Here is a 27,689-nt window from a genome sequence, read left to right as displayed (position 1 = left end):
TGAAGTACCTTTGTGGAATCAAAACACTATCCAATCCGAAAAGCATCATTGGCTCCCCTGAAGGACTAAGTGGGCTGACTATTTTTATTCAGGGAGTCAGGGCTGTCCCAAAGTTTACTGCTAAGCAAAGAACAAGATGGCAGACTAAGCTAGTAAGTTGCATCATGTTTTAGGGTTGTTTATGAGACAGGATTCCCTCCACCCCTCTCTGAGGACATGAAAGGTAGTCCTCAACTTACAACCATTCCTTTAGCAACCATTTGAAATTACAACGGTACTGAAATTCTGGTCCCAATTGTGGTTGTAAGTAATTTAGGAAGTGGTAGGAGAGTAGATCTAGTGGCCTTAACTAATCTGTTCAGCAATGTTTTGGTTTCCTGCCTTTCCGCTTCAAAAATTTCAATTACTCTTAAGCAAACCTTCTTTTATTCATAGTCACAACAAGCAAACAAAAGGTTTGTATATGGGAGTCCACCATAAGATCCTGCTACAGTGTTGCACAGTGAATGCACAGCAAATTTCAAATGTATGTGAATGTATAGAAGATGAAAAATGGGAGGGTCTCAAGAAGGAATATCAACAGCAAACAAAGCATTAAGCAGATTTTTCTTCTCTTAAGACAGTTGCAAACCGATGTATAAAAACAGGGAGGGAAGCATTCCACAAAAGTTGTGTCAATTGACTTGAGAATGGAAAAAAGAGGAAACCAAGGATTTCTGTTTGTTTAAAAGTGAAATTGGATGAACCCTTCTCTGATTTTCAATGTATATATGTGAGAATTAGGGTAGAGACAGACTGTATGCAAGTTTGGTGTTTCATGGTCTCTAAAGGGACGCGGTGGCTCAGTGGGTTAGGACGCTGAGCTTGTCGATCAGAAGGTCGGCAGTTTGGTGGGTCAAATCCCGAGTGCCGCGTAACAGAGTGAGCGCCTGTTATTCGTCCCAGCTTCTGCCAACCTAGCAGTTCGAAAGCACGTAAAAATGCAAGTAGAAAAATAGGGACCACTAAGGTGGGAAGGTAACAGCGTTCCGTGCGCCTTTGGCGTCTAGTCATGCCGGCCACATGACCACGGAGATGTCCTTGGACAAGCGCTGGCTCTTCGGCTTTGAAACGGAGATGAGCACCGGCCCCTAGAGTCGGAAACGACTAGCACGCATGTGCGGGGGAACCTTTACCTTTTTAAAGGTTAACACTAAATGAACCCAAAGTCATTGATTCATCTTTTCACATCTTCAGAGAGGTTTTCACAGTACCTGCAACAATCCTTGGGAATGCTTCCTAAGCATAATATTAAATTGTCTGTATGACGACAGGTTAAAAAAAAAAACAAACCCTTGATATTTAGTCCCTGAAATTCCAAAAATTGCAGAATGAAACAAATAAGAAATAAAACAGCCTATCTCGTACAAAATATCATTGAAGAAGATATAGGAAAAAGCAAGAGAGATCATTTCTGTAGCACTTCAGAAGACCTTTAAAAAGCTGACAAGAGAAATATGAATGTCCACTCTTGTGTGTAGCTTCAGGTTGATGAGAGCAGCTTCGATCTTTTTCCACTTTCTTGAACTGAACTACTCTCTGTAGGGCTAGTAGACATTGTTAACGACTCGGGTTTCCCATTATTTAAGGGTTCTGTCTTGACATCCCGGTCCCGGATGGTGCCATGTTTTACGCTAGAGATCTCTGAGGCTGTTCCTTCAAAGAGTTTGGCCATGAAACCAATACCAGATGATCGGATTAAGGAGCCCCCACTGAAAGTGTAAAGGATAGGGTTGACACTGCTACTGAAGAAGGCAAGGGCCACCAAAATGGGCCTAGCCATCTTCCCTGCTTTTTTAACCTTTGATGAGCCACTCCACAGACCAACCACATCTAAAAGGTTGACGATATGGTAAGGAAGCCAGAAAAGAGCAAAGGTGATCACAATGAGGCTAATGAGTCGGCTGGTCCGGCGTTTCTGACGGAAACGGGTCTCCTTGAGTCGTTGACTAATCATCCCGTAGCTGTAGACAACAATAGCAAAAGGCAGCAGAAATCCAGTGATGGTTTCAAAGAGGTTGTGGAAGACCAGCTCCTTCTCTTCTTGGTGACACAATATGCAGTAAGCTGTGCCATTATGAGTAACCACTTTCCGGTAGAGGAGAGAAGGCGCAGCTAAAAAAAGACTTGCCACCCAAATCGCCATAACCAAAAGCCGGATGGTGCGCCTAGTACGGATTTTCTGTGAGATGAAGGGTTTGGAAATAGCCAGGCAGCGGTCAAGGCTCATGAGGGAAATGAGGTAAACACTGGCATACATGCTGACCCCACAGATGTAATAGCAGATTTGGCAGATGGCCTGACCCATTTCCCATTTCTTGACACTTAAGAATCGCAGGAATAGGGGGGCTGTGAGGAGTACTGCCAGGTCAGCGATGGCTAAATGAAGAATGAGGAGGCAGGTGACTGTCCGCTTCCGAACCCAGCAGATGGCCGTCCACACCACTAAGGCATTGCCAGGGAATCCCAAGATGAAGGCAAGTGACAGCACCCCTATGCCTATTGATGCGCCTGCCAGAGGCTTGGAAGATGTAGCATTTTGGTTTTCGATACAACTAACCATGGTCCTGTTAGAGGTCAAAAAGTAGAGTAGGCACTGTGGAAAAAGAAGAGAAGCAGAAAACATTGTTAGAATCCTACGTGCTGCTCTTTTCTTTCGTCTTAAAAGCCTTATAGTTCTTAGCTTGTCAACAACTGACTGTAAATCAGTCCTCTACAATGATAATTTTTGGGCTTCCTATCCAAGAACATTCGAAAGAGGCCTGTGTTGGGAATATTGCCATCTGGCCTAATGAAGTGTGTCAAGACTTAACTAGAGGAAGAACTGGGAAAAGAAACAAAACTATCTCAGCCTCAAAATTTACCGTATTTTCCGGCGTATAAGACAACTGGGCGTATAAGACGATCCCTGACTTTTGAGAAGATTTTCATGGGTTAAAAAGTAGTTTTCCCTATGTGGTGCTCCTCAGGTGCCTTAGAGTTAACAATGCTCAAAATTGTTCTGGCTGAGAATTTTAATTTTCACACATCTGGAGAATGCCAAGCTAGGGAAAGACTGATTTAACCAAAATGTTTTGATTCTCAGCATCTTAGGCAAAAAGAGACAATGACGCTTTTATTTTATATATATATATTTATTAAATTTTTATACCGCCCTTCTCCCGAAGGACTCAGGGCGGTGTACAGGGCAATAAATATTAAAAAACAAAGTACAAAAGTTAAAAAAACAATTAAATAGTATGCCCAAAATATACAATAATTAAAAACCATGTTAAAACCCCAACCCCCCAACCCATCAAACCAGGCCGGATTGCTCAAATAAATAAGTTTTTAAATCCCGCCGGAAGGAGCGAAGGTCGGGGGCCATCCGGAGCTCAGCTGGCAAGCGGTTCCACAGGTCTGAATAGCTGTTTGGATATACAGAGTCTTGATGTTTAACATTCATTGTTTGCTTCTGATCTTTCTAAATAAACCCAGCCTATTTTTATTTGCGCACAGCTTAGCAAGCCATTAAACTGTGACCTTATTTTTATTTTATAAATGTCCTCAGTAGCAGAATCTTCTAGATATGTCCAGCTCTCTCCAGTTGACTGACATACAAAAAAGATGCATTTCTAGTATGTTGTCAGCTTTAGCACACTTGTAGTTATGAGGCAATGTAGGAATACAGTACTATTGACTTGACTGGCTCATGTAGATTTTATTTGCATATTTGTAACACTCACACTTATTAATGATAACACTCTTTGGTAGTCCCAAAGGTGCTTTTTCCAAAAGGCAACTGGCCTTTCTTTGTTTTTTTTTTCCTTTGAAAATGTTTTCACTTCTCATCCAAGCAAGCTTCTTTAGTTGAACTAAGAAGCTTCTTGGATGAGAAGCAAAACGTTTGCACAGAAAAAAAAAACACCAAGAAAGTTCAGTTGCCTTTTGGGAAAAAACACAACCATGATCTGCATGACTGAGAATCTCCACAGGCATTCTCTTTGGTATGATTGTGCCTGTCTAGACAAAGTGAACAAACTGCTTCTGCCAGACATAAGTAGGAAGTCAGGGCTGCTTCTCAATTAGGTGAAGGTTTATCAAGAGCTTTTGACCTCGAGATCAGCTTTGCTCTGCCTCACCTAAACCTCGTGTCCTCTCGCCTTGGCGCCCCCTTCTACTTCAGCCACACGCGCTGGCTGTTTCGGCCAGGAGCGACGAGCATTGTGGCCCAACACTTTGGGAAGGCACCAGGTCTGAAAGAAGGCGGTTCTTTCCATAGGTTAGTTAATGAACAGGGTGGCGGAGTGGGGGGGGGAAGAAACGAGCTCAGCCGTGCGCTGCAAGTTTAAGATTCACACACACACCCTCCCCAAGGCCGCCTTCTACTTCAGGGCGGAGGGGCGACCCCAGGTTGCTGAAGCCCCAGCGCCAGCTTTCCGCTGCGGTCTGCCTGTCGCAATTCCTGAGCTGCACCTTCCCAGGCGGGTGTTGCTGTAGGTCTGCCACGGCACCACACCCTGAAGTCAAACTCCCAGGGTCAGGTGAAGCTTAGCTCTGCACGAACATGTCAGGTCGGCCTCCACCTGGCTTCCCGCACTCCCTTGAGCTCTTGTGCTCGCGGAGCGCCAGTGGCTCGGCACACGCTTAACTCCCGCTCCCTTCCCAAAAAAAAAAGGGCTACTGCCCTAGGACGCCGGTAAGCTGGAGCCTCAGCCTCGGTTGGGCTGGTGGGTTTATTTATGAGGAGGCTGTCTTTTGCCATTCTCGAGCGCTGGATTTGTCCGTTTCCACTAACGTCTCTGCTCCCAAGGATTGCGTTACTATTTTCCAGCGTATAAGGCGACTGGGCGTATAAGACAACCCCCGACTTTTGAGAAGATTTTCATGCGTTAAAAAGTCATCTTATACGCCGGAAAATACGGTAGGTCTCTTCTTGTGCCCAATTATAGTGCGCTGTTTTATTGTCCACCAACATTAAACTTGTATTTGAATGTGGTAGAGCTTCTATGATTTTTTTCCCTGAAACTTCAAGGATAGCTTGTGTAAGGGTGAAGGGTCAGGGCCAACTCTAAGTATAATGAGCTCCTGAGACAGGCCTATCAAACCTAAGATGAAAAAATCTGGATGACCACTAATTGGTGAAGAGAGACAATAATTTATCCTTACCAGTATCTAATGGCTATCTGGGCATTTGCAGTTCAGATCTGCAAATTGAGTAAATATTGAGTAAATATAATTTGTTGTGGGTCATATCTGAGGGAACACCTGCTGCCGGCATCAAGCTCCCTTCGTCCCGTGCGCTCCCACAGGGAGGGCCTTCTCAGGATACCGCCGGTTAGGGAATGCCGGCGGGTTATTTCCAGGGGAAGAGCATTCTCTGTGGACGCGCCGACCTATGGAACCAGCTCCCCATGGAACTTAGGACTGCCCCTGACCTTCGCTCATTCCGCAGGGACCTGAAAACTTGGCTCTTTGAGCTGTCTGGCCCAGGCTGAGGGGTTTTATTTTTTATTAGGCTTTAGTTTTAAATTTCGGGGACTTTATTTAATTAATTGTTTTAATCTGATTTTAATTTTTGTATGTTTGTTTTAATCTTCCCTGTACACCGCCCTGAGTCCTCCGGGAATAGGGCAGTATATAAATTTAATAAAATAAATAAATAAATAAATAAATATCTCTTCTTGATAGGTTTTATAGGATTACCAGATCCTGGGGACAGATTCCTGTGCCAAGGGTTAACATGTTAATTTCCCACAATTTTCTAGACAGAGATTTCGTTAAAGGAAGTTAAAATTGACTGAGTGCTCAATATTGCCCAGAAGACCTCATTGGGAAAAGAAAATTAAAAATAAAAAGAAGGTTTGGGAAGCTAAAGCAATTTCTAAATTTACTCCTGGGCAAAGGGAGATTGGATGCTGAGATATTTGTGGGATAAATGTCACAGTGGGTATAAACATCTACTCTTACTGATTATTCGGGAGTTACAAGTATCCAAGTTTGTAACCTGATTTAAATGAACGTATCTTAAAGTAAAAATATTCTTTAAGAAATCACCTGTGCTATTTCGACTGTGTTTGCAGCAGCATGAACAGTAGTCTCGAGGTCCAGGTTCATCTTTCCACAATAAATTACATCCAAACAGTGAGAGCTACATTTTCATTAACAGACTTATCCCGGGAGAATTTATTTATTTTTGTATTTATGTCCTGCCTTCATTATTTTTGTAAAGCTACTAGATGAAATATGATGTAAATGTAACCACCTAGTGGACAATCACCTGAATATGAGCCAACTGTGTGCAGCAGCCACCAAAAAAGCCAATGCAATCCTAGGCTGCATTAACAGAGGGATAGAATTAAGATCACATTAAGTTCTAGTACCACTTTACAAAGTCTTAATAAGGTCGCACTTGGAATACTACATCCAGTTCTGGTCACTGTATTATAAAAAAAGACGTTTAGACTCTAGAAAGAGTGCAGAGAAGAACAACAAAGATGATTAGGGGGCTAGAGGCTAAAACATATGAAGGACGGTTGCAGGAATTGGGTTTGTTCCGTGTAATGAAAAGAACTAGGGCAGACATGAGAGCAGTGCTTCTTTATTTGAGGGGCTCCTACAAAGATAAGGTGCTTTTCCAAAGCACCAAAAGGCAAGACAAGAAAAAATGGATGGAAACTAACCAAGGGGAGAAGCAACCTAGAACTAAGGAGAAAATTCCTAACGGTGAGAGCAAACAACCAATGGAATAGCTTGCCTTCAGATGTTATGGATGCTCCATCACTGGAGGCTTTCTAAAAGAGACTGGACAACCATTTGTCTGAAATGGTCTAGGGTCTCCTGCTTGAGCAGGGGGTTGGATTAGAAGACCTCAAAGGTCCCTACCAACTCTATTATTCCATATTCTATGTTCATTTTCAATTAAACAAAAGATGAGGCCTTTATTTATATTTTATTTCTTTCATAATTATTGCATTGCATTTTTATTGTTTTATTTTGTTGTACACTACCCACAGTCAGTCAGAATTGAGTAAATTGAAGAAATTGAGGGTAGTGCTGGAAAAAAAGTGACTTTACAATCAGTCCGTGCACTTACGGCATCCTCGAATAATCAAAATTCAAGTGCTTGGAAACCAGCATGTATTTACAAAGTTTGCAGCCTCCTGGGATCATGTGATTGCCCTTTGCAGCCTTGCCAGAGGCTTCTGACAAGTAAAATCAAACTGGGCTGACTCCAGAAAAAAAAGGTTGTAAAAACAGCAGCAACTCACTTAATGACTGCATCGCTTAGTGACGGAAGTTCCAATCTCAGTTGTGATCACAAGTTGAGGACTATTTATAGTTCTCTTGACAGCAAGATGGTGGTATGCTCTTCACATCTGGTAGGGTGTCCCCATCCCACCATTCCAGGCTATTGTCCCAGCTTCAGTACTGCATGCTGAATATTACAGAATTGTTTTACTCAGCACTTTTAATTCAACTGGTTTTGATCTTCTTGTATGATACTGCAATCTGTTTTTGTTCTTTGTTTCCATCAAACCCTATCAGAAGATTCTCCCTATGAGTAGGCTTCACACCCAAGTTGAAGTTTATAGTGTAAATGATAAACAGTGGCTCCCAACTTCTGTGTGAGCTAAAAGTACACAAACCTCTAGTTCTTCTATGCTGGTGGAGCAATTTCCTTTGCAGTTGTTACACAAATAGTGGGGCAACAATTTAATGATGTGGAAATAATGGGAAGTAGACTTTGGATATGAAATTGCTGCTTAGAGTGACTTTCTTTCTTTCTTTCTTTCTTTCTTTCTTTCTTTCTTTCTTTCTTTCTTTCTTTCTTTCTTTCTTTCTTTCTTTCTTTCTCCCATCCCTCCCTCCCTCCCTTTCCTCTCTCTCTCTCTCTCTCCCCCTTCCTTAATATGAAAGCAGGTAAAACCAAGTGGAAGGAAATGTTATGGTTTTGTGATTTCCAGAAAAAAAGATGATGCATCCTTTCCCTGCAGTCAAGGTTAGAGTAACAGGAACTGCATTTTTAGGGCATGTAAAACCTTGGGTTTGCACCTTATTGTGGTTTAATGTTGATGGAACAGATTGTTCTCCAGTTGCATAACCCAGTGATAAGCAACAACTCATCTGCATACATCTGGACAACTACTTGTGAATGGAATTGGGCCTCTTTGTTGGCAACCAATGGAGTCCAAAATCCTCATAGGTAATGTGAGAATAACCTTCATTGGTCCCCTGCCAGAAACTTTGCTACCCCTATGCTTGTTTGCTTAGATCATGCAGGCTGGACAATTCTGGAAATTGAAGTCTACTCATCTTAAAGTTGTTGATGTGGCTAAATATAGGCTTAGATTATCTTAATTAGATAAAATTGGAATGGTGGCATAATGCTGACATTTAGTGTAACTTTTATTTTAACGGAAATGTCTCTGAGGCCTCAAGAACACAAAGAAAAGCTCTACTCTGCTGTTTATTTAGGAATGTGCTCACTTATCCAGAAAAATAAAGGGTAAAAAAATATTTTGAAAGACCAGGAACCAGTGACAGAAAACTAGTTACCCCATTTGGTATGATTGCTGTTTTGGAACAGCATCCACAGAGTAGTTTTCATCACTGCAGTTGACCAAGTAAGAATGTTTTTGGGAAAATGAAATTTGAACCTAAACTTTGAATGTGAGTTGGGTGACCCACCAGATGAAACTGCTGGAATGCAAATGCTCAGTTTTAATGGCCTATGTTTCTCCACAATTACTTTTGTACAGAGCAAGGAAAGGCATTATTTGAGTTACTTCAACTTCCTGACAGTTGGGTGTCTTGTATTTTCACAACCTTTATTTGCTTTCATGAGCATAAGCAGAAGCTAACGACATATTTCTAAGGCATTTGTGGCTTCTCAGTACCCCTCCCCAAACCATTGGTAGGACTCAATTGCTGAAAACTTAGAATATAGAATAATAGAGCTGGAAGGACCTTGGAGTTCTTCTAGTCCAACCCCTAATCAAGCAAGAGACCCTATACCAGACATGTCAAGCACAAGGCCCGGGGGCTGGATGCAGCCCGCAAAGTGGTTTCATGTAGCCCGTGAAACCATCCTGGAAACAGTGAGGGAACGGCCCCCACTGCCTTTGCCCTGGCCCAGAGACCCTCCTTCTGCCAGAGACCCTCAGATCTGTCCCACTCCTGCCCAGGCCCCCATAGGCACCCTTGATGTGAACGATGTATAGCTGGCCATGCCCACCCAGTAGGCCATATGCACTCTAGCCACGCCCACCCAGTAGGCCACGCCCATCCAAGCCACACCCACCTGGCCCCCTGAGGGCAACCACAATGCTGATGCGGCCCTCAGTGAAAGTGAGTTTGACACCCCTGCCCTATACCATTTCAGACAATTGATTGTCCAGTCTCTTCTTGAAAACCTCCAGTGACAGAGCGCCCACAACTTCTGAACTCAAACTATTCCAAAAATAGGGCCTATGTATGGACACATAGTCATTGTCCATCATGCAGAAAAGATGATATTAGAAAGAAATAACCCCCAAGCCAAGAAAACATATTCTGCGATTTAGTAGTATACAGATAGTCCTCAACTTACAACAGTTCATTTAGGGACCATTTGAAGTTACAACGGCACTGAAAAAAGGAACTTATGACTGATTTTCACACTTATAATCATTTTAGCATCCCCATGATCAAAATTCAGATGCTTGGCAACAGACTTATATTTATGACGGTTGCAGTGTCCTGGTGACATGTGATCACCTTTTGTGACCTTCTGACAAGCAAAGTCAATGGGGAACCCAGATTCACTTAACAACCGTGTTACTAATCTAAGAACTGCAGTGATTCACTTAACAACTGTAGCAAAAAGGGCGTAAAATGGGGCAAAACATACTTAACAAATGTTTCACTTGGCAACAGAAATGTTTAGCTCAATTGTGGCCGTAAGTCAAGGACCACCTGCCCATCATGTACATCACTTTACTTTTTCCCTGCTTAAGGTAGAAGGCTGCAAAGCCTGCTATTATTATTATTATTATTATTATTATTATTATTATTATTATTATTATTATTATTATTATTATTATTATTATTATTATTATAAAAGACAGATTGTAGAATGAAGAGGAGGAATAGATTACAATAGCAATAACAATCTCTGTTGCTTAACAATGGCAAATTCTGTACTTTGTGTTTCAATCTCTGGAACAGAATCTGTGCCAGCTAGTGTCAAGAATGTTAGGAGGACAAAATTAAATTTTTGGCTGATCTGTGAAAAGAAAATATCTCTTCTAAGATTATGGTTTCTGGAATCTGCAGACTCCTTATCTAAAATCAACAAGAGAATATAGTGTGTCCTTTTGGAGACCGATTTCTCTCCCATGCCCATTTAGGCAGATTAAACAGATTATCCCCACAAAGAAAGCCAAATGATTATTGAATCAGAACAAAAATATCTTCTCTGGGAGAGCAGAAAGATCAGTTTTGCCAACTGCCTTATTTTGAAATTCGCCAACATTTTTGTATGCAAAGAAAGCACTACATTTTCCAGCAAATTGGAAGAAGCTTTCTAACTGACAACTTCTCAAAGACGGAGATCCCCCAGAAAAAAAAATAGAGAGAAAAAAATCTCTTTACATTCAATCCCTAACAAATATTCTTTCTCATCCTTTGTACATTGGGGATGTAACTAATATGCTCTTTTACCTATCAAACAAAACAAAACAAAACAAATCCAAGCATAGCTTGAAGTCACTGGCTGAGTGCATTGTGAAGTTATAAGGTCAAATAAATCAGAATCGACCATTTTTTCCTCTCCAAATCTCAGCTCTAGGAATGTGGCCAAGGAAATGTGGAAGCAAGGAAAATGGCAGTGGATAAAACAGATCAAACCTTCCCTCACTGTGTAATTCATGTAGACTTTCACTATGCTTATTTGCCTCATAAAATTGTCATGGGGTCAAATGAGAGAAGCCACAGACCTTTGTGGGAAACTGGGAAGAAGGATAGGCTGTAAACACTACCATGATTTATTCACAACCCAACACTCCTCTTGAGGAGCACAATTCCTTGTCATCCCACACAGCTTCCAACAAGTCCTTGTTCAACTAAGCTTGGCTAAGAAGTCTTCTTCTTCTGGGGTTCCTTCTTGGTCTCCCAACCAGACGTTCAGTGCACAATGGGGACCTCACACATATATTGAGTTGAGAACAACATGCTTACCCCTTCAGTTTTCTTTCTCAGCTCTTCTTTCAAGCTCCTGCTTCTGTCTTGAGACCAGCCTCTCCCTTTTTGTCTTGTCCTTTGAGGAGGTTTTTTTTCTTCTTTCTTTGCTCAATCTCTTTTTTTGGTCATAGTACCTTCCACTAACTCAAAAAGGAAGTGATAGCAACTTTCAGAAAAGTTGGGTAAGAGATTTTTTTTTTAAAAAAAGTGTTGAGTTATTCTAAACACGGTCAGTTACTGGGATTGATTGGGTATGTTTCTCTGTGTGAGAGAGTGTGAATGCTTATGTGCATTGATGTTGCCTTCTTTTTTTGCCCTTTTTGGCTTCTGGATTTCATGAACTCATGCTGCCTGTTTCTTTTCCTCTTTGTTTCTATTTTTTTTTTAAAAAAAACACCTTAACAGAGTGTACAAATGTGCAAATACATATCCATATATGCTCACTTCCCTCTTTAAAAAGTACATCAACAGTACTCTACTTTCATGGAGAAAGTCTCTAGGAATCAAAAACAGATGATCAATCAATCACTTGCTCTGTGCTTGCTTTATTAATATGGTTCATCGCATAGTCAGCCAAATGTTAAGACTGGTTTTTGCATTTTTATCCACCTATTGAGTCCTTTCCAAGGACCTGGAATAGGCAGATGTGGATGTTGGATGGTGTAAGAGGTATCCTTGCAAGATGTAAGCTGTTCCAAGTAAAAGCTGCCTTTTGCAATTGACTGATGGTGAAATTGTCAATGCTGATGGTGTTTAAGTGGTCCTCTTCTTGTAGGGATTGATCTTTAATAACAGATAGTTGTTTCCTTGTTCTCTGTCTTTATTTGTTCTCAATATTTGTGACAGGCAAACACCTTTTCTTCCAGTAGTTCTGCAGCCATGGGCCCTGGTTGCTAAGTCCTGTAGCTCATTTTTCACCAGATGTTCTGGAACTCCAATTCCTAGCATGATCCTTGTTGACCCAAACCAGTGTGGGCTTCTATGGGCTTTATGCGTCACCATATTTTTTTTGTCTGACACCTTTGATAAGACCTGTCCAGTATAGTTGAACGTCTGGCATAGCAATCATCTTTTTCAGATTACAAAAGCCCCACAATCACATCAAGGTAGTACCTCACTACTCCTTCTCCTTCTCCTTTACAGTGGAAGGGAGAAGCAAGCACATCCATTGTTTCCACCAATGTAGTTTGAGAAATTTGGAAACGATTATATTATCTATAAACCTGACTCTAGAAGTGTAGTCATGAACAGGTGATGGACTCTGTGTCTTTTTCTTTTTCTTTCTTTCTTTGAAGGATAATAATAATAATAATAATAATAATAATAATAATAATAATAATAATAATAATAATAATAGTAACAGGAGGTTAGACTAGAAGACCTCCAAGGTCCCTTCCAACTCTGTTATTCTGAGAGAAGCCTGAATGGCAGAGAACTTGGCTGTGAAATTGACCAAGATGTATACTAGCAGAGACAAAGAGAACTACAGAAATCATATGCCGTCCCCTCTGAAGAGCTGCAAGGCCCAGGATTTCTCATACAGAAGAAAGAGGAAGGGACAGGTGGTAGGAGAGATTATGCAAAGCGATAAGCATGGACATTGATGCTAGGGACAGTGATAGCCAGTACATTAGTGGGATTTACAGGTCTAAAATATATGTCAGTAAATTGAAATGCATTTATAAAATTTATATTTATTTTTTTTTTATTTTAATTCCATTTATATCCCGCCCTTCTCTGAAGACTCAGGGCGGCTTACAAGCTTAGCAGTAGCCTTCATTCCATGTATATGCCTGCTTATTAGGGCTTTCACACACACCCCAAGCGGCATTATTACAAAGTCAGCTTAATTGCCCCCAACAATCTGGGTCCTCATTTTACCTACCTGGGAAGGATGGAAGGCTGAGTCAACCTTGAGCCTGGTGGGATGCGAACCTGCACTAATTGCAGGCAGCTGGTGTTACTTAAGGAGGCATTAGCCCACTGCTCCACCAAGGCTCTTGGTGCTGCCCATCTCATTCTCTCGATGGCTTACCATTAAAATAATAAATATAAACATATTAAAAACTTTAGGTACAAAGATAAGAAACAAAAGGCAAGATCAGAATGGGGTTGACCAAGAATGTTGGGCTGATGGGGACTAGAAGATGAGATTTTTTCTGAAGCATCCCTTGCTCTGTGGAACATCCTACCTTCAGAAATTAGAATGGCTTTAACCCTATTAGCTTCTTTTAAAGCTTTTAAGACCTGGCTGCACTCCTGAGTCTGGGGTGCTACATGCACTAGAGGCCCCAACTCCTGGCTGTATTTTAACAAGCCAGATGTCTTTCTTTGTATATATTCAAGTTAGATGTTTAAAATTCTTTAGTGTTTTGATATTTTAATGTTTTTATTGTTTTAAGGTTCTAACTGCAATATATGTTTCTTAATTGTGAGCTACCCTTTTGGCTGGGTGGCTATAGAAATCAAATCTAATCAGTCAATCAATCAATTAAAAAAATCAATCTTCCCTGTTTAGTCCACAAACTTCAAGACAAACAACAGAATAACAGGGTTGGAAGGGATCTTGGAAATCCTCTCAAGCAGGAAGCCCTATACCGTTTCAGACAAGTAGTTGCCCTTTCTCTTCTTAACTTAACTCACAACTTCTGCAGACAAGTCATTTCATGGATTAATTTTTCTAACTGTCACAAAATTTCTTCTTAATTCTAGGTTGGCTCTGTCTTTGATTAGTTTCCGTTCATTGCTTCTTGTCCTGCCTTGATAGAACCAGGTTTTAATAGCCTTTCAGAAGGCCAAAAGGGTGAGGGCAAGTGTGAAGTGTGATTTTTAGAATTAAAAGCTAATCCTTTCCTTCCATGGTGCATTGTGTAGCATTTACGGAATGAAGGAGTGATCTCTTACAAGTTTGCACTTGGTTTTTCCAAAGGGATGCCAGGACAGATTCTGACGTTTACAGGATGATTGAGTTTGTGAAGTGTGGATGATGTGGTTTTTTTTAACCTGAAGGAACTGTTTAACATATCTGAAAGGCAAAGTGTTAACTCTTGATTTTTTTTTTTGGCTTATAAATCCTGCTTGTCTACAGAGAGATTTCTCTTTTTGCCATACTTCCCACCCCAATATATTTACATTTTTCTCTCTCTCACTCTCAAATATCTACCTTTTATTTATAAAATTTACTGGCCATCTATCTTACCATAGGATTATTCTGGGCGGTTTACAGATGCTTATGAGCTAAAACATAAAATGTTAAAAGCAAACATTAAAACCAAAGACACGTGGGGAGGCCTGGGGTAGAGTGGAGGGGGGGGAGATGGGATCTGTTATTAATCAACCACCTCCAATGTATTGCTCCCCCACTGGAGCCACAAGCTGACTGGCAAAGCCACGTCTTTAGGTTCTTATAAAAAGAGGGTTGGGGCCGATCTCACATCGGGGGAAGGGGGGAGATTCCAGAGGGCAGGAGCTACAGCACAGAAGGCCCTCCTCCTGGAATAATCAGGAGGAATAATCAGACTGACAGGACCCACAGCATGCTTTCTCTGCTGGCACGAATGCTATGGACCAGTCCCAGTGGGAAGAGATGGTCCCTCAAGTAACCTGGACCCCTGCCATGAAGGGCTTTAAAGGCGATCACCAAAACCTTGAATTGCACCTGCAAGCAGGCTGATAATCAGTGCAGCCCGGGGAGCAGGGACCATTCCTGGGCCCCCAAAACTACCTGTGCTGCTGCACCACTGCACCCACTTTTGACAGTGAAGGTCAGGAATCCAGTCACTGCCCAGATTGAGATGGGTGATATCTAAATCTGATAAATAAATATTCCTGGAAGATCCAGGTCAGCAAATCCTTCACTGAACATCATAGAGCAATTGATGTGGACATCAACTCCCAGAATTCCTCAGCCAACCATGCTGGCTGGGGAATTCTGGGAGTTGAAGTCCGTAAGTCTTAACATTGCCAAGTTTGGGGACAACTGTCATGGGGCATCTGGACAGTGACCAGCTCCCTCTACTGGTATTCTATCACATCTTGGCTGACTCATTGCCAGTCCTGGAGACAATGCCCCCCTCTCTCCCCTCACATTGGTTAGCCACAGCAAATCTTCACAAAGAGCTTTACAGAATTTCAGGCGTTTGTTGCATCTGTGGTTGGTATGTGCAGATGCAGGCACTGTCGAAATAGCCAGGAGGGGTGCAGAAACCACCAAAAGTGAAATGCAAAAACAAACAAACAAACTGTGAACTTCCCCTTCGAGTGAAAATGTTGGTATTTATGGCTGGCAGAGGAAAAAAAAGAAGCAGACAAGAAAAATTAAACCAGAAAACAGTGGGGAAAATAGAGTTTTCTTCCAAATGCATCAGCTTAACACCTAATGCCAGGGCCAGAATGAGGGCAGAAACACATATTATTTTTTTGGGGGGGGGGTCATCCCCCTCTTTTAAAATTTTATCCCCCAAAAGATTTATCTTCTTGTATTTCTCAATCAGCATTGCATATATGCATTAGATTAGGATTGGTGCAGTGACAGTCCGATTCATTTAGGGCAGTGTTTTTCAATCACAAGTGGCTGGGGAATTCTCTAGGAGTTGAACTTAAAGTCTTAAAGTTGTCACACTTAAGAAACACACACTTCAAAGTTGCCAAAGTTAAGAATCATTGTATGTTGATAGTTGTATCTTTGTAAAACCAGCATTCAAAATGACATAATCACCAGGCAGCTCACAAACATGGATAGAAAAGTAATTTTCTCTGTTGCTACTGCCACATGGCTGCTAATTCAGCTCTGATGCTTCAGTTCACAAACAAACACCAACATTAATGGTCATGGCTTAATTGTCTATGAATTTTTCCAGATCTCCTTAAGACCAGCCAAATGGGAGGAAGTCTCAGCCAGTAGTATGACTGACTGAGCATATCAAGAACAGCAAGCTAAACTGGGTTGTGTATGGTTTCTACAAGAAGAGGGACCCATTAGAAAATCCTAAGATAGACTAGAAAATTGATTTTTTAAAAAAAATAGAAGAAGGCAAGAATAAATCACATCCTTGTGAGCCTGCAGTGTACTGCAGCTGCCAAAAAAGCCAACACAGTCTTAGGCTGCATTAACAGAGGGATAGAATCGAGATCACATGAAGTGTTAAGTACAGCTTTATAATGCTTTGGTAAGACCACACTTGGAATACTGCATCCAGTTTTGGTCACTGCATATAAAAAAGATGTTGAGACTCTAGAAAGAGTGCAGAGAAGAACCACAAAGGTGATTGGGGAGTGGAGGCTAAAACATAGGAAGAACAGTTGCAGAAATTGGGTATGTCTAGTTTAATGAAAAGAAGGATAGGGGTTACATCAGGGGTCTTCAAACATGGCCCTTTTTATTGAAAAGTTTTACAATACATTTTTTTAACAAAACAAAACCCCTCCCGACCCCCTCCCCTCTCCCCAGCCCTCCCCAACACCACCCTCCCTTCCCCCTCCCCCCTCCCCAACTTCCCAGAGCTCAATACAGGGTATAAAAATACAAACAATCATAGTCTACCTTATGCAAACAACAATAAACTATTAAATCTATCGCACTTTAACTCTTATAAAATAACTACAAGCAATATAAATATCACATCAATACTTATTCAAATGCTAAATGAAACTTTTTAGTCCCATATTTATTCTGGATATAATCAGTCCATCTTCTCCACTCCACAATATATCTCTGTTGCGGCTGGTCTTTCAAGTACACTGAGATCTTTGCCATTTCCGCCAGGTTGGAAACTTTTAAAGTCCATTCTTCTATAGTCGGCAGTTCTTCCTTCTTCCAATATTGCCCTACTAAAAGTCTCGCTGCCGTAATTAAATTCAACATCAGCTTAGTGTCCACAACAGTAGTATCAGTAATAATGCCCAGTAAAAACAGTTGCGGACAAAACTTTATCCTTTTCTTGAATATCTTTTGCATGTTCCACCAAACAAACTTGGCCCTTTTATGACTTGTGGACTTCAATTCCCAGAATTTCTCAGCCAGTTTGCCTGGCTGAGGAATTCTGGGAGTTGAAGTCCACAAGTCATAAAAGAGCCAGGTCTGAAGACCCCTGGGTTACATGATAGCAGTGTTACAATATCTAAGGGGCTGCCACAAAGAAGACAGAGTCAACTTATTCTCCAAAGCACCTGAAGGCAGAGCTAGAAGCAATGGATTGATGTTTTGGCCAAGAAAACTACACCCACTTGCTTATGAAGTCACCAGCTCAGTTAAATCATACCATTTAATTTGTCTTTCTCAGCTACAAATCTAAGCAGGATTTCCTGGGTTTGGGGGAGTGTCTGAAAAATCTAAGGTAGTTGACAAATTAGGAAGGGTTCTTGTGTGAGGCAGTCTGAATGCATTGATAAAATTCACAAGTATCTCTTTCCATAATTAGGCAGAGTGAATTAGGGTTGCACAAAGCTTTGCCGTGATGACACCACTTCAAAGTGTGTTCATAGAGCTACCTGCCCCCACCTATGTTGCTTTGCAAAGCAAGATGGCTCCGAGACTTCCAGGAACAGAGTTTGCCTCACCCCAGCTTTCTCAAGGCTGCTAGTTTAGAACTCTCAGACATTAATGTGTCATGAAACAATAAGATTTCTTTGCAAGTTCAACTGAAAGTCCCATTGAGCACTTGCTCTTGTTCAGCACAAAAGTACACTTCCCTCCTGTAGACATGACAATTTAAACCCATTGTAGTTGCTTCCCAACCCTCCCACATTTTAGCTAATATTATATTGCATCTTGACATCGTGGCCTGAGACATGCTAACTCTCAGCTTATTTCTCTGTGTTGGAGAAGGTCAAGGGACAAATGAAGACTGCATTCTTCAGAAGAACCATTTTGTCATCCTGATCATCTCTCAGTGAGGTGAACTCCATAGTCTTGCCATGAAGCACACAAACAAAAAAAGCCTTTTATCTTGCTTTATCTTGTCTATTTTTAACAGGCATTCTGGACAAATATCCTTACCATAAAAATGGATTGAATACATTTGTAAAAAAAAAGCAGATCCCCTTATTGTACAAGAAAAGCATATTTGTCCTAGATAGGCATGCTAAGTTTCAGTTATCTGAATTTTCCCATTAGCTTTGTCATTAAAAGGACACAAGGACAAAAATGGAACATGGACACTCATTTGTATATAATAAACATTTTATTATTGTAAACAACCCAAGACAAATATTGTTGGCCTATGTGCTTCCTGCATTCCTACTGACTGCTGTAGCACAAAGAGAGAGGTTGTCTGAAATGAAAAAAAGATTCCATTTTTGGTTTTTACTCTCTTCCTCCTCCTCCTCCTCCTCCTCCTCCTCCTCCTCCTCCTCCTCCTCCTCCTCCTCCTCCTCCTCCTTTTATCTTAAAAAAGACCAAATGCCTTTCTCTGTTTTTAGGTATGTTGCCTGCAAGCAGATAATGAAAGAATTTACTGCAGACATTTTCCTGACTCCTTTTAGCTTATCAGATGTCAGATTGCAATTATTCCACAGTGAAAACATAATTTGTTCTCTTATCATAAACACACGCACTCAAGTCCATGTTTATATACATATGCATGTGTGTGTGTGTCAGTTTATTCAACTAGCTTCTGTTAACTATTGCTTTTAATTTTGAGATATTTGAGAAACTATATTTTTTTCTCATCCAAATATTCCCTGCAAAAAAACTGTATGTGATTTTTAAAGGGGGGGGAGGAGGCATGAAGGCAGGCTACTGGCATCCAACCATTCACGAACAATTTATTTACTAACAGATAAACACTTTGTCCATGCTCAATACTGACAACAGATCTTTGCTCTTTTCATAGGAGTCAAGCCTAAAGCCTAGCTATGAAAATAAAAACAGATGTAAAATCAGTGTATTGCATTTCTTCAAATGGATGTGGCAAGAAGTGAAAAGCCATGAAAAAAATAAGGAAACAAAGAAATAAACAACAGTTCCATTAACCTAGATACAAAGGGAAAAGGTGGGTGAGAGAAAAAAAAATAGTTGCACATATCATGTAGTGTAGAAATGTTACTGATGCTTTTATTTAAATCTCAGTTTTACATGAAGAACAGGCAAGTAGCAGGACTGGAATTCATATTTTGCAGGCAGATGATCCTAGCTTCATTTCTTTACTTGGTAAAACCTTTGCATGAAATTCTGAATAACTACCCAATCAGCATTGGCATATGCTAGAGGAACTGGTCCTGCCCAAGGCAGTTTTGGAATTTCTTGTGTAGTGAATCAGTCTAGGAAATGTTATGTGTTGTGTCATCAGTCAGCCTACAATTTGTGTCCCTGTCAACCCCATCACAATTTCCCAATAACTGCTGGTCCAGGTTCATGCATGGCCCAACTTGGTCTTTGTCCAGGTTTTTCTGAGACTGAGACCTCCGTCCAAGCCCCTCAGATGCTCCCTCAAAAAACTGAGCAATGAAATTGGCACCCGAAGTCTTAATGAGATTCCCAGCAGCAAAGACATAGAGCACTGGGTTGATGCTGCTACTCAGGAAGGCTAAGGCTGTGGCTCCTGCACGCCCACTCTTCCAGGCCTGTCCCAGTCGGTTTGCCATTTGCCCCGAGGCTAGATTGGAAGCCACCTGGATCATGTTGATGATGTGGTAGGGTATCCAGAGGACAGCGAAACAGATCACAATGGCCACGATCAGTTTCTCAGTCCGAGCCCCTTTTCTCTTTCGTACTCCCCTGAGGCGGACAAGAATGGCTGAGTAGCAGCCAACAATAATGGTGAATGGAATCACAAAGGCCACCACGGTCTCCATGGTGAAGTGGAAGATGGTCAGGCTCTTCCTGGAGTGACAAGGCTCACAAATGAAATGTCCCCGTGAGGGTTCCTTCAAGACTTGGCGGAAGAAGAAAGCTGGCAGAGAGAACAAAATGGCCCCCAGCCAAATCCCTATCAAGATCTTGACCACCAGATTCTTCTTCCGGATGGCTTGGGAATAATAGGGCTGGTTGACTGCCAAGCAGCGATCTGCACTCATGAGAGTGATGATGAAGATACTAGCAAACATGTTGATGCAACACAGGTAGTACACTCCTTTGCAAATGGCCCAGCCAAACAGCCAGTTCTTGAAAATAAGGAAGAGGACGAAGAAGGGTGTCAGGAGAAGAACCACTCCATCTGCCACTGCCAAGTTTAGGACCAGAAGGCAGGTGACTGAGCGATGGCTCGGCTTCATTTTCCAAAGGATGCTCCAAATCACAAAGAAGTTCCCAGGTAGCCCAATCAGGGCAGCCAGGAGGAGAAACACAATGCCAGTGATGCTGGAGGTTGAGGAGCTCACGAGGGTGCTGTTTCCCGATGTCAGGAGGCAATCATTGGTGGTAGCGTTCAGCAAATGGAATGGGGGTGCCCTAGTAGGAAGGAAGATATGGAGAAGTTTCAGATGCCAAGAGCTGGATTATGCTTGCACCCCACCACTAAACTCAATTTTGTTTCAACATACTGTTTTTTAGCAATAGCAATAGCACTTAGACTTATACACCGCTTCATAGCGCTTTTACAGCCTTCTCTAAGTAGTGTACAGAATCAGGATAGTGCCCCCAACAATCTAGGTCTTCATTTTACTGACCTCAGAAGGATGGAAGGCTGAGTCCACCTTGAGCTGGTCAGGATCAAACTCAGCGCAGTGGGAAGAGTTAGCCTGCAATACTGCATTCAAACACATCTCATACTGCATTCTAACCACTGCATCACCATGGCTCGCCCAGTTGCAATGAGCCAGAGATAGACTTGGTCTCACAAGTTCTAAGCTCTGGGGCATGTTGACCATATTTTTTACTTCTGTTTGCTTTTCTGATCACTGCTACCTCTCATATTGGCTTCCTTACCCAAATGAGTGATCTCTGGTTGCTTCTTGAATTTTGCCTCCATACCTTTTACCTTTTTGGGGGCAGGACAGTAGCTCAGCGGTTAAGATATTAGGCTTGTCAGATGGAAAACTGATAGCCCAGGTTTGAGACCCAAGCACCACAAGACAGGATGAGTTCCTGTCTTCACCCCAGCTCCTACCAACATAGCAATTTGAAAGCATACAAAATGTGAGTAGATAAATAGGTACCACTATGGTGGGAAAGTACCAGCTCTCTGCGATGTCATGCTGGCCACAAGACTACAGAAAGTGTCTTCGGACAGTGCTACCTCAATGGCCTTGAAACAGAGATGAGCACCGCCCCAATAGTCGCCAATGAATAGCGGAGTAAAGTCTGCTGGGACTCCTTTACCTTTTTAAAATCCTGGCTATTGCATGTCAAGTAGCCATGAGTTTCACTACCTCAGAAGGTACTGTGTGACTAATAAAGGAGAATATTTGTAGCTCAGGGTTGACATGAGGGGTCCTTAGTGCTCTCTGAGTTTGGTGGTTTTCTTGCAGACATTTCATTACCCAGCTGCTCCGCGAGCTGCATTGGCTGCCAGTTGTCTTCCGGGTGAGATTCAAGGTGCTGGTAATGACCTTTAAAGCCCTACATGGCATGGGTCCGGAGTACCTTAGGGAGCACCTGCGGCCGGTATCTACTTCCCTCCACCCAGTTCGCTCCCACAGAGTGGGCCTCCTCAGGGTGCCACCGGTCAGAGAGTGCCGACTGGTGGCCCCCAGGGGGAGGGCCTTCTCTGTGGGTGCGCCTGATCTGTGGAACCGTTTACCGGTAGAGCTCTGGATGGCCCCCGAACTTCGCTCCTTTCGACGTGATCTAAAGACCTATTTGTTTGAACAAGCCGGCCTGGTCTGATGGGTTTTGGGATTTTATTATGTTTTTATGTATTTATCTGTTTTATTGGGCATTATGGTTTAATCTCTTCTTAATTTTTGTACTTTTGTATTTTAGTATTTATTGCCCTGTTCACCGTCCTGAGTCCCTCAGGAGAAGGGCGGTATACAAATTAATTAATTAAATAAATAAATAAATAAATAAATAAATAAATAAATAAATAAATAAATAAATAAATAAACTAGGTAATATCATCTGTGCTAGTAGTGATAGTGGCTGATGATAGGTAAAGGTAAAGGTAAAGGTTCCCCCACACATGCATACTAGTCGTTTCCGACTCTAGGGGCCAGTGCTCATCTCCGTTTCAAAGCCGAAGAGCCAGCGCTTGTCCGAGGACGTCTCCGTGGTCATGTGGCCGGCATGACTAGACGCCAAAGGCGCACGGAACGCTGTTACCTTCCCACCGTAGTGGTCCCTATTTTTCTACTTGCATTTTTACGTGCTTTCGAACTGCTAGGTTGGCAGAAGCTGGGAGGAATAACAGGCGCTCACTCTGTTACACGGCACTCGGGATTTGACCCGCCAAACTGCCGGCCTTCTGATCAACAAGCTCAGCGTCCTAACCCACTGAGCCACCGCGTCCCTTGATGATAGGTAGTCATCGATAGTGACTAGCACTGATGATGTTACCTAGTTTGGGTAATGAAATGTCTGCAAGAAAGCTAACAAACTCAGAAAGCACCAAGGTACCATGTGAGGCAATAGGCATTCTATTTCATCTTGTTTGATTATTTCTCTGCCAATCATTTGCATTTGACAGCTGCGGAGTTCATTTACCATTTTCTCTCTATTTTTATTCTCTTTGTCTGTTTTCTTCACCATTTGACTAATAAAAACATACCAGATCTCCTTTCTGAAATCACTTTGGTGTTGCCACCTACAAAAGATGTTCCAACAATTTTCTGAGTTTGGTATCCTTTTTGAAATAAAGCAATCAAAAAAACCAAGGATGGTGTTCCACCACTTTAGCATGCATCAAGCAGGAAAGTCCTTACTAAACCTGGTTATTTAATTTGCACAAATAAGTGATAACCCTAACCAGAATCTGAATAAAAATATCTTCTTTCTTTCTTTCTTTCTTTCTTTCTTTCTTTCTTTCTTTCTTTCTTTCTTTCTTTCTTTCTTTCTTTCTTTCTTTCTTTCTTTCTTTCTTTCTTTCTTTCTTTCTTTCTTTCCTGTTTTTTCCTTCCTTCCTCCCTCCCTTCCTCCCTCCCTTCCTTCCCTGCGGATTTTTGTTTTAATCCGCCAAGTCATTGCCATCTCATTATCATTGTCTATAAATTAAGATTAAGTGTGCCTGCTTGGATAGCAGCATAGACCAACAGACAGGCAAACAGATAATTATTTTCCTGGGTTCTTATCATACATTTCTGCTAATTCCTTTCATTTCCAAATTCCCAGACAGAACGATTCAAGGATTCCCCAAATATCTCATACAATGGGACTGCTTCTTTACTTGCCTCAGTTCCCTTCTTTTTCCTGCTTGGGAGTGCCACTTATACCCCCCACCCCCAAGTGAAAATACTCACATGGGGGATAGCCATCCACTTCAAGTCACAGAGGGGCCAGTGTCTCCTGTCTTCGCTGGATTAATGCCTTCATACCCAGTCCTTTTTCATGCAAAGGTTGCTTCTTACTGCTCTCCCTTTGCTTGTCTAGACTGGAAGCTGGAATGAGATTGAGTAATGGAAGAGCAGGGGAGTGTCAGGGAGGCTGGCTCAGTCTGCAGGCACGAACTCACACCCCTGGCTTCTCCAGGGAACCTCCAAGTTGGGACTTGCTGGAGGAAAGAAGACCACACCCCTGGCTTTTCCTCCTCCAACAAGTCCCAACTTGGAAGTTGAGCGTGCATGTGTTTCCTTCTTTTTCTTTTCATTTTCCTTCCTTTCTCTTTCGGCCTTAGCCTTCTGCTAAGCTGTCAACCTTCCCTTCCTGTGTCATCCCTTCATTCTCTCTCTGCCTTGCTTGAGAAGGAAGGGACTTAAACCACAGAGCTTTATCTGGGGGAAGCTGATAAGCAAGGTCATCAAGCATGCAGGCAAGCATTTAGCTGTCCTTCCCTCACTGCAGTTTACACGATGCAGTGGATGAGTTTTGCTAAGTTTTTGTTGTTGTTGTTGTAAAGGACCAATGCTATTTTTTAATGCCCTATAGCAGTGATGGCGAACCTTTTAGAGACCGAGTTCCCAAACTGCAACCCAAAACCCACTTATGTATTGTCGGGTGCCAGATGGGTGTGGCCCATTGGGTGGGCGTGGCCCATTGGATGGGTGTGGCCCATTGGGTGGGTGTGGCCCATTGGGTGGGCGTGACCCATTGGGTGGGCATGGCTATTTGGGTGGCCATGGCCATGGTGGTATTGGAAGACTGGGTGGGACTAAAAAGTTTAATCAATCAATTCCAACTTTGCAAGATCTTTTTTTTTCCCCACGAGAAGTTGAAGTTGATTGATTGATTGAACCTTTTCTCTTTTTTTGCACACAGCAGCAGAGGCCTAAAGTGAAAAGGTTTTATAAAACCCAGCTGAAGGCCTAGGAGTGGGGTGATGGCGCATGTGCCCACAGAGAGGGCTCTGCGTGCCACCTGTGGCACGCGTGCCATAGGTTCACCACCACGGCCCTATAGATACAGTGACCGTACATCCTTTATTATACAGAAAGTCCCTTATTTCAAAAAGCCATCCTTTGGGGTTTCTTTATTGTTTTTTTCCCAAAACCTCACATTTGTTCTTTACAAGTAGTCCTCAACTTACAATTGAGTCCAAAATTTCCATTGCTAAGTGAGACATTTGTTAATAGCAATAGCACTTAGACCAGGACTTTTTAACCTTTTCACCCATTGTACCACTTTTAGGATATGGCAACATCCGAGTACCACCAGTTGCCTAGCAAGGTGTCAAAAACTTGGAAAAAAAAGGAAAAAAGTACAGGTAGTCCTCGACTTACAACAGTTCACTTAGTGACTTTTCGAAGTTACAATGGCACTGAAAAAAGTGGCCCCCAAGCCACAGCCAAGCAAGACACCCGCCTGCTTGCCCAGCAGTGCTCTTCTTCCTGTCTGAGGTTTTCATTGTTTTGAGCATTTCTGTTGAGGATTGGCAGTGGGGGGGGGAGTGTTTGGTTTTTATTCCCCCCCCCTCCGTCTGCTGGGTGGTTGCAGCAGGTTTTGGTCACTTCACATGACCCTGGGACACTTTGACCGTCATAAATATGAATCAGTTGCCAAGCATCTGAATGTAAATCACAAGACCCTGGAGATGCTGCAACATTCCAGCTGATCGGCGCTTCTTTTGGAGCCTGGTGCTGATCCTGGCACGTCCGCTGAGCCCTGACAGCCCTGCAACTCCAGCCATCTCTTGGTCAGGCTTGTGTGGTGCTGCCACTGGTTCAGCTCATTCCCCTCCCCCGTTACTACTTTTCTAGGATGGTCGCGTACCACCTGCCAGGTACCAATGTATCACAGATGGTACCCGTACCACCGGTTGAAAAGCCCTGACTTAGACTTATATATTGCTTTAAGTGCTTTACTGCTTTACAGTGCTTTACAGCTCTATCTCAGCAGTTTACAGAGTCAGCGTATTGCCCTCAACAATCTGGGTCTTCATTTTACTGACCTCAGAAGGATGGAAAGCTGAGTTAATCTTGAGCCGGTGAGAATCGAATTGCTGATCAGGCAAACTGCTGGCAGTCGGCAATCAGCAGAAGTAGCCTGCAGTACTGCATTCTAACCACTATGCACCATGATTAACTGAGTTTTGCCCCATTTGACTACCTTTCTTGCCACAGTTGTTAAGTGAATCACTGCAGTTGTTAAATTAGTAACACAGTTGTTAAGCGAATCTGGCTTCCCTATTGACCTTGCTTGTCAGAAAGTTACAAAAGGGGATCGTGTGAGCCCGGGACACTGCAACCGTCATAAAGATGAGTCAGTTGCCAAGCATCTGAACTTTGATCATGTGACTGTAGGGATTCTGCAATGGTGCTACGTGTGAAAATTGGTCATACATTACCTTTTTTTCAGAGCTCTTGTGACTTCAAACGGTCACTAAACAAACTCTTTTAAGTTAAGGCCTACCTGTATTTGGATCGTTGAACTTTTAATGTACAAGTGGAACCAATTTATGCACAGTGTTTCCCACTGATGTGAAAAATATGGAAATGGAATTGTCTTTTTAAAATAAATTCATCTATACTGTTTATTTTAGATATTTTTTATTAAAAAATGTATCTTTACTGTACAGTTTTTCTTGGTTTTGTTCTTGAATTTTCCTTTGTAAAGCAAAGTTATAAGCATAAACATTTTCTTTTCCTTATGAGCTTCTTTCAGATTTGCCATTTTTCAGATTTGAAAAAAAATACCAATACTAATAAGAGAGGCCATGAACTGTTTGCTACCAAGAAGTTGATCAGTCACAAAGAAAAGCTGAAATAAAGTGGGTGATCTAACAATTGAAGGTCACCTGAAGATTTGAAGTCCCCTTAAACTCTGCAGAAAATAAGCATATTTTGAGGTAGAAAATGGAAAACATGTGAGGTATAAATAGGCCTGCTGGTAAAAAATAAAATAAAATAAAGTTAAAATATGCCCTTCTCTCTTCTGCAGTGTTAGCTCTGCTTTCATGTAGGATCAGCAATAACTTCCCATTTTGCCCTTCTGCTCAGCAACAAAAACACATACCGTACTTACACAAACAAAAATGCAGGCCTTAGCTGCCAATAGCTTCCCGCTCCTGTGCTAAGTCATTGTTTGCTTAATCCAGAGTTTCTGAAACTTGGCAAATTTAAGATGTGTGGACTTCAACTCCCAGAATTCCCCAGCCAGCATGTTTACCAAGTCACAGTGTATAGCAGGGGTCTTCAAACTTGGCCCTTTTAATGACTTGTGGACTTCAACTCCCAGAATTCCTCAGTCAGGCAAGCTGGCTGAGATATTCTGGGTGTTGAAGTCCACAAGTCATAAAAGGGCCAAGTTTGAAGACCCCTGATGTATAGGTTTACCGAATCATTCTGATTGAGAACACTAGAAAACAAATTTTCATTTAGTGCAATATATACATTTACACACAGGTTTTTTTATTTAATTATTTATTTTTTTTCCTGTGGGCTCTTCTTCTTCTAAATTTAGATCACCATAGGCTGTAGTTTCCTCTTTATTGAGAAGGAATATATGGAGCTGCCAAATTTTATAAGGGGAAGGCCATACTGGTTAAATTTGTGTCTGAGCTGGCCACAAATGCGCTGAAAGTTTGATGTCTCTTATCTCAAAGGCTGAGCCTGAATTTTATTGAAGTTTCAGAAGTAGAATGAGTATTATGTAACTACTGTAGTTTTGCAGAGCTCTTGGGCCAAAAAGTGTTAAGTTAATGGTACTCATGAGGGAGAAAAACAGAATAGCCTTGACCTAATTAGAAAGTCCATCCTCTCCAGTGAGCTACTTCAGGGATCCCCAAACTTGCCCACTTTTAAGACTTGTGGACTTCAACTCCCAGTATTCTCCAGCCAGCATGAGGAATTATGGGAATTTAAGTCCACAAGTCTTAAAGTGGCCAAGTTTGGAGACCCCTAATCTACTTCATAGCATTGGCATCATGCAAGGGGCATCCCAGCAAGGAATGTTAGCTACCTCACTCCCCAAAAGGCTACCT

At 42.0% G+C, this 27,689-nt stretch overlaps 2 protein-coding genes across 2 annotated transcripts; both read right to left on the bottom strand.

Moving 5' to 3' along the window:
* Positions 1 to 1,075: 1,075 nt before the first annotated feature.
* On the bottom strand, positions 1,076 to 11,691 carry LOC308677664 (leukotriene B4 receptor 1-like). Its single transcript, XM_081344279.1, has 2 exons — positions 11,239 to 11,691; positions 1,076 to 2,635 (listed from the first exon to the last, which is right to left on the bottom strand). The coding sequence occupies exon 2, from the start codon at positions 2,600 to 2,602 to the stop codon at positions 1,523 to 1,525; it is 1,080 nt and encodes a 359-aa protein (XP_081200405.1). The 5' UTR covers positions 2,603 to 2,635; positions 11,239 to 11,691; the 3' UTR covers positions 1,076 to 1,522.
* A 6,933-nt stretch (positions 11,692 to 18,624) lies between these two features.
* Positions 18,625 to 23,682, bottom strand: LOC308677663 (leukotriene B4 receptor 2-like). The gene is made up of 2 exons (XM_081344278.1): positions 23,575 to 23,682; positions 18,625 to 20,629 (listed from the first exon to the last, which is right to left on the bottom strand). Coding segments are annotated over exons 1-2 (1,131 nt in total). The 5' UTR covers positions 23,577 to 23,682; the 3' UTR covers positions 18,625 to 19,500.
* Positions 23,683 to 27,689: the final 4,007 nt, after the last annotated feature.

The sequence above is a fragment of the Vipera berus genome (assembly GCF_964194415.1).
Source record: "Vipera berus genome assembly, chromosome: Z".
NCBI classification, from domain to species: domain Eukaryota; kingdom Metazoa; phylum Chordata; class Lepidosauria; order Squamata; family Viperidae; genus Vipera; species Vipera berus.
Note: the sequence above shows the minus strand (reverse complement) of the source record. Positions and strands in the feature narration are given on the sequence as shown.

Excerpts from the sequence above, each read along its gene's own strand:
- LOC308677664 (XM_081344279.1), bottom strand. The coding sequence starts at position 2,602 with ATGGTTAGTTGTATCGAAAACCAAAATGCTACATCTTCCAAGCCTCTG.